The sequence below is a fragment of the Protobothrops mucrosquamatus genome, unplaced genomic scaffold (assembly GCF_001527695.2).
Source record: "Protobothrops mucrosquamatus isolate PMUCROS unplaced genomic scaffold, P.Mucros_1.0 scaffold334, whole genome shotgun sequence".
Lineage (NCBI taxonomy): Eukaryota > Metazoa > Chordata > Lepidosauria > Squamata > Viperidae > Protobothrops > Protobothrops mucrosquamatus.
The window spans coordinates 2,723-10,222 of NW_015386672.1; the positions used below are offsets into that span (position 1 = coordinate 2,723).

General features: G+C 39.3%; 1 protein-coding gene across 1 annotated transcript in view; it reads left to right on the forward strand.

Annotated features, from left to right (window-relative positions):
* Positions 1-7,500, forward strand: part of ABHD2 (abhydrolase domain containing 2) — a 29,004-nt gene that overhangs the window by 1,839 nt on the left and 19,665 nt on the right. The window contains exons 2-3 of the mRNA XM_015815279.1: positions 3,671-3,750; positions 5,658-5,859. Coding sequence (XP_015670765.1) covers positions 5,666-5,859 — 194 coding nt within the window. The 5' untranslated portion in view covers positions 3,671-3,750; positions 5,658-5,665. The remainder of the gene's footprint in view (positions 1-3,670; positions 3,751-5,657; positions 5,860-7,500) is intronic.

The following is a 7,500-nucleotide window of genomic DNA, read 5'->3' on the forward strand; positions in this document are numbered from 1 at the left end:
ATAGATGACATTATGCTAATCCTTTTTCTTTTCTCCCTCCTCTTGGTTTTTCCACTATACAGAGAAGAGACAATAAAAGGGAAACACAAAACTCCTGTCGAAAGTTTTAAATTAAACACCTCTTTTTACAGAGTAGATAGACCAGGTGTGTTCTCAGTTCTAGATGGTAACAAGCCAGTAGATTCAAATTTTTTAAAAAATGTGTAGTTTGTGAAGATGGTGAGGATTTTTTTAATATATACAGTAGTTTTTTAAATGGAAGCTGGAAGCCGGCCTTGTAGAGATGTTAGAGCCAGTTTGGCATGGTGATTAAGCTGCTGGCCTAGAAACCAAGAGTCTGAATTGTAGTCCCGCCTTAGGCATGGAAGCTGGCTGGGTGACTCTGGGGCTAGCCACTCTCTCTTAGCCCAACCCACCTCACAGTGTTGTTGTTGTTGTTGTGGGGAAACTAAGAGGCATCAGGAAGAGCTATTAAGTATGTACATTGCCTAGATGGATGAATAAATAGAATAAAAGCATAATAACGTTGCAGCTTCAAATCTGCAGTAGTAAGTTACAGTATCTGCACTAGCAAAGATGGAGTTTGATGACTTGAAAAACTTCCAACTCTGTGATTGTTAATGGTTCCTGCACTGCATGTTTCCTATTATTTCTTGAGTTAAAGGGGGGGGAAGAATAATGCGTCTACACCCTGTTTTTTTTTACCATCCTCCCAAAGATGAAAAGTGGTTTCACCAAGTTTTTTGCTTCAAGAATTCTTTGACAGTTATTCCCTTTTCAACTGTACTTGACCCCTTAATGGGTAGTTATATATCTTCTGATTCTACGTCACACATACTTCTCCCATCTCATGTAAGTGAGCTGTGCAGTCTATTCTTTAATAGCTTTTTAGGGGTCTTCGCTATTTATTTGGATTATTTAATGTCACGTTAAGTAGCTTGCCAGGAAAAAATTACACAATCGCTTACAAAGTGTGTTAGTCCAATTAATGTGTGAGGAGGCCTAGACTAGATAACATCTTGCCTTGCAGGTATAAAACTCTTTGGTCCTCTGGAGTTAATTGTGTTATCAATTTAATAGTTCTGTTGGGTTGGGTAAGCAAATTCCTGTGGTGTCTTGCACTGAATATTACTGTTGCTGTATAGCTTGGTTTTATGTCCTGATATAAATCCTGATTTCTTCCTGATAATAATTCCTGGAATCATGATTCCTTGGAATTGCTGTCAGAATGGAGAAATAAACTGCCGTTCAAGTGCATGTTTTTGCCTATTCAATTGACACAGAATTGCATGTATTCTTCCATAATTTCTGGCTTTTAAAAATAGTTTTTTACCCAACAATATCCATACATTCTCACCAATGCTCTATTTATTTATTAAGTATTAATATACCAAGATAGGGGCTATGGCGAGGTCAGGAAATAATTCGACTGCCAAGTATTTTACTTTTCAGAACCTTCTAAATCGCTTTTAACACAAAATATTGCAATATCTTTTGGTATATTTTTTTTTCATTTCTTGATATTGTCTACTATATTTCAGCTCTAGGCACTGTTTTCTGACACTTTCTGATGAACCATCTGCAATTTTAATTTATTCCTTTCTTGCACTTAAAACAATGTATATTTTCTTTTGACAAATTACTTGTATAGGATGCCCAATTTTGTTGGAAAAGCATGGATTTGAATGTCTTGCTTTGGTCATATAACAAATCTTCGATGCCTCTTTACAAATGCTGTTTTAAAAACATGCTTCAGATTTTATGGGATGTTTGCTTTGTTTATATGAGATAGGGGAATTTGCGCCAAGTCTGAAATGACTGAAAACATTCCCTTTTATTGCTCTTCAGACCATTTAACAATATAGTATAAAGTTTTAATACATCTATGGCTTTTTTTATTGAGACAACAGATTTGTAAAGGGTTTGATTGGCTTTTGGCGTGGTGATTAGTAGAATGAAGTTTTTTCTTTGCACTAAGAAAGCTAAGTCCAGAAATATGATTTTTTTAAAAATTGTACTTTAAACTGTGAAATACAGATTGCATATGAGAATACTTTCTTTCAAGTGAAGAAATTGGCATGTTAAGGGGAAGTTAATTGTCTCTGATGTAGCTAGCAGTTTTCAGAAGAAATAAAGGAATGACAGAGGTTATGGGATGAGTAAGGCAGATTACCAGAATTCTTGTTAATTGTAGTAAAAATAAGAAGTTGTCTCATACAAAATTAAGCCATTGGGATATCTGAGAGTGGCTGTAAATAAACTTGCGCCAAGAATCAATAAGTAATATAAATGAAAACTTGAAATTATAATATTGAAACATAGAATAATAGGTTGGACGGGAGATCTTGGAAATTCTAGTCTAGTCCAATCCCTGCTCAAGCAGGAGACCTTATAGCTGTTTGATAGCATTATTAATTTTCTGTTTTACTTTATGACTAATTTACTGTATTAAAGTTGTACATTAACTGTATACACGCGCGCGCACACACAGAGAGAAATATATGCAAAACATGCACATAATGCATTTGAACTTCCTGTGTTGTAAACTATATCAAAAACAAAAATCTCATTGCTATCGTTACTAATATAATAATTTAGGAATGAATATTTTACAAATGAGTTCACTTCCTTTCAGGACTGTTATACAAGCCTGAAAAGAGTCTTGTAAAAATGGACGTGAGCCTGCCATTTAGCATTTAATGTCTCAATTTCAATTACTGTATGTGGGAACTGCTGCAAAAGAACAAAGGGCTCCACCTTTCAAAATGCTATTTAAGTGCCGTTTAAATAAGTTGATTAATAAATGGCAGGACATCCTCTGCTCCCTAGAAATAATTGCAAATGGTGGCATAGCACTGCATTAAAATAAGCACAAAACTAGCTTCATAATTGAGGCACTTTGGATACCAGTCTAAATTCCCAGGTATAGGGTTTCCTGCCTGAGCAGGGGGTTGGACTAGATGACCTCCAAGGTCCCTTCCAATTATTATTATTACTATTACTATTATTATTATTATTATTATTATTATTATTATTATATGTGAAGTGCTTTTAAAGTAGAGAATTTTAAAACGCAGCTTGTAATATAGACATAGAATGATTTGGCAAGCCCTATCAAAGTTTTATTTAGACAAAATCCCACGGAAAACAGGTAGTCGCCGACTTAACGGCCCCAATTGAGCCCAAAGTTTCTGTTGCTAAGCGAGACCGTTGTTAAGTGAGTTTTGCCCCATTTGACGACCTTTTGCCAAAGTTGCTAAGTGAAGCCCTGCGGTTGTTAAATAACACCGTCATTAAGTGAACCTGGCTTCCCCATTGACTTTGCTTGTCAGAAGGTGGCAAAAAAGGTGATCCCGTGACTCCGGGACGCTGCAACCGTCGTAAATATGAATCGGTTGCCAAGCGTCTGAATTTGGATCACCTGACCACGTGATGAACATAAAATTGATTTGCATTAATACGAAGATAAATTTTATGCACCTTGTTCTCCCCATGGATAAACAATGATGTAGATGCAGTTGAAGTGGCTTCTATCTAATAGATTTGTATGGAATAGCTTAAAAATAGTATAGCAGATGGCTTTTGTTTTAAGTAGGATACCTATGCTTTTGTTTCTTGTGTGAGTTGCTGCTGCCAGTAAAGTGATATACAATGTGCTTTTGTTTTGTAGGCTAATTTTGAATTGGACTTCATATTTGCTTAGATGGTCTGGAGTTTCCTGTTCTTAAGAATAAGTCTCATACTACACAGGTGGGTTTTGTATGCTTGGAATGCATTGTTTCTACAGTATTATGATATATTAACTAGCTGTTGTTTCTGCTGAAGGGACCAAGCCAAGCAAATCAGGAAGTAATGGAATATTTCCTCTCTGCCTCTTTCCTGTACTTGTTTATAGTCTTCTGGTTAAAATTTGGGCCAGGATACTATATCAAGTAGGATTACAAAATTAGAGAGTGTAATTCAGATTACACGTTTAAAGACAGACTTGATGTCCTAGTGCAGGGGTGTCAAACTGCCGGCCGGCGGGCCGGATGCGTCATGGTGAAACTGCACCCATCGCCGACAATGGAAAAAAAGTCACACTACGTCATGTCACGTCACGTGACATTATTATTATTATTATTATTATTATTATTATTATTATTATTATTATTATTATTATTAATTTAATTTATATCCCGCCCTTCTCCTTGCGGACTCAGGGCGGCTTTGCGAGTTTGACACCCCTGTCCTAGTGAAACATCCGTTTTTCCATTTTTCCCCCCTCCACTGGATCAAGGTTTGAAATGAGACATAGTTTATTAGTCATAAAGTAAAACAGATAATCTACAGTACTATCAAACAGGTGCAGCCATTGTATAAAAAAACCTGAAGAGCATTGATAAAAATGTGGGTTGCTACTGTACAGTGCATAGTCATTGCCTGTGTGACTAATATCTCCAACAGAAAAAAGGAAGGTGATTCAACACATTCAATCCATTTCTGAGCCGCTCTAAACGGCCTTCCTTTTGTAAGGGATTATGTGCATTTTATTTAGTACCTTTTTGTAATTGGAATGTGTGGATGAACTTTGGGGAATGAGGGGGAAGAGATGCTGTCTAGAAAACAGGTAAGAGAGACAGGAGCCCCCGGTTGGCTTAACAGTCAGAGAAAGAAACTTAGGGAGGACGCACCCGAATGGATCCAGCAGTTAAAAAGTTTGTACTTTCAGACTTGCAAAATAGATTTGTCAACCCTCCCAGGTAAACCAGAGGGGGAATTCAACTGGATGAACTAAATCTATTCCGTTCATAGAATTTTGTAAGTCTAACCGCACAAATTTCCTCCCAGCTCTTTTAACTGCTTGATCGATTAGGGAGGGTCCTTCCTAAATTTCTTTGTCGAACCCATAAGCCACTGGGGGTTCCACCCTCTCTTGTCTGACTGTTTCCTAAGCAGCATCTCTTTCCCATGTTCCTTCAAGGTCATCTAACATACCCCATTGAACTTCTCCGCTGGGCTTATCTTACTACAATTAATTGAATTTGTCTCTGAGATAAGGCTTCTTTCCTTGGTACATAGCTGAGCGACTGAAATGTAATAAGCAAATAAAAGATTTTCCAGTGGAGTAAATATTTTTCTCGGAATAAAAACTGCACAATTTTAATCTAGAATGAAATGTGGGGTTCTGGGTAGTACTATTAGATTGAAGAAGCTTTTATCGTTTGAAAATGTGGCAGTAAAATAGATTCATTTATTTTTATCCCACCTGTATTATTTTTTTTATAAATAACTCCAGGTGGAGAACGTACCTGATACTCCTTCCTCTTCCTATTTTCCTCATAATAGCAGCCCTGTGAAGTGGGTGGGGCTGAGAGAGTGGCCTAAAGTCTCCCAGCCAGCTTTTTTATGTCTAAGGCAGAACTAGAACTCACAGTCTCCTGGGGATTGGCCCAAAGTCACCCAGCCAGCTTTCACACCTGAGGTGGAACTTATGGTCTCCCAATTTCTTGCCTTCAAAATACCTGCGATATCAGATCGAGAGATTTCTTTCTTAGATGTGAAAGCTTTTTTTTTTTTTTAACTTGATAATTTAATAAAGGACTATTGCACCTCGTAACATTTTGGTTGCCAAACATCTGTTTTCCAAACGTGTTTTTTTTCTTTTTCTTTTTCAGATAGCAAGATGAGTTCCTTAATAGAAACCCCTGAGCTGCCGGCGGTGTTTGATGGGGTTAAATTGGCTGCTGTCGCTGCTGTTCTTTACATTATTGTTCGTTGCCTGAATCTGAAGAGCCCAACTGCCCCTCCTGAGCTCATATACCAAGACACACCTTTAGCCCGCTTCCTAATCAAAACGTGCCCTCTCCTAACCAAAGAGTGAGTAGCCCAGCCGTATGTGGAATTATTTGGCTATTTTGATGTAGGGCAGTGGTTCTCAACCTGTGGGTCGGCTGGGGTAAACCCCAGCTAGCTGGTAAAGTGCCCCCAGCGGTTCGTTCCGACAGACGGTAAAAAAAACAGGCGGTAAAAAGGGGGAAAAGGCCGCCCACGGAATGGAGGGAACCCGACCCGGTCGACCACCAGCCGGACGAGGCAGAGACGGCGAACGGTCGATGCGGAGCCCCGGCGCAGGGGGCGGAACCACGCATGGGTGGCGCTCCCGGGCAGGGAAAGTCCTCGACTTACGACCGGTTGGGTAGTCCTCGACTTACGACCGGTTTAGTCCTCGACTTACGACCGGTTTAGTCCTCGACTTACGACCGGTTTAGTCCTCGACTTACGATCGGTTGGGGTCGCGGCATTAAAAAGGTTGAGAACCACTGATGTAGGGGTTAACGAGGTAAGAGGAAGCAAGGTACAAAACTGGAAGCAACTTCATCAGGTTAGGCTCTTTCTTGACGTTCAAAAAAAGCCTTGCCTTACGAACCTCTTTCCTACACTAAGTGAAATTTGCTTTGCTTAATTAAAAGTGCCTACTTTACAAAAGTCTACAAATCCTGGAGGGAGAGCCCAAAATGGACGTGGTTAAGTGAGACATTTGTTAAAGTGAGTTTTGCCCCATTCACTGGAAGTTTTTAAGAAGAGACTGGACAGCCATTTGTCCGAAATGGTATAGGGCTTCCTGCCTGAGCAGGGGGTTGGACTCGATGACCTCCAAGGTCCCTTCCAACTTTATTATTAAGTGAATCAGTGCAGCTGTTAAGTTAGCAACATGGTAGTTAAGTGAATCTGGCTCCCTCATCAACTTTGCTTGTCACAAGGTTGTAAAAGGGGATCCCAAGATCTTGGGACGCAGCGACGGTCCCAAGTATGAAAAGGTTGCCAAGCATCTGGATTTTGGTCAGATGATCATAGGCATGCTACAAAGGTCGTAAGTGCTCATAAGTTGCTTTGTTCAACGCCATGGTAACTTTGCACGGTCACCAAACAAACTGTGGGTAAGGTGAGGTCGACCTGTACATCTGAAACCATCAATTCAGCCAGGATCAAGGTGTGGTTGACTTGGAGAAGCTGCAAAACCACGTCTTGAAAGGAAAAAAAAAAGCACTTCTAAAGGCCTATGCCTGAAGTTGAAATTCAGGTAGGGACTAAATCGGCCAGTCTAATTATAGACTAAATTGTTTTGTTTTGGATATTTGAAGGAGCGGTACCTATTTGCCTTAGGAAGTCTTGTGCAATCTCAAGACTCCCTTTGTAGTCTGTTGCCAAGCCTCTGGTTTCTTTCTTTTCTTTTCTTTTTCTTTTTTGCATTCCTGTGCTTCTGAATGGCTATGAAAATATGTCAGTAACACCTGTCTGTTTCACATTCTGCCCTTGAACCATTTTGGGGAAGGGGATAGCTGTGATGTAGGTTACGGCTGCAAATATTCCTTCTTATTACTATCACTCCTTACTAGTTGACAATGGTTTTTTTAATGTGTTCTGGAAGATCTTCCAAGGACTTACTTTAGTCTTAACCTGATGATAATGTTCACTTACAGTGCATGCTTTCAAGTGTTTTGCAGTGCTTCACTTAGG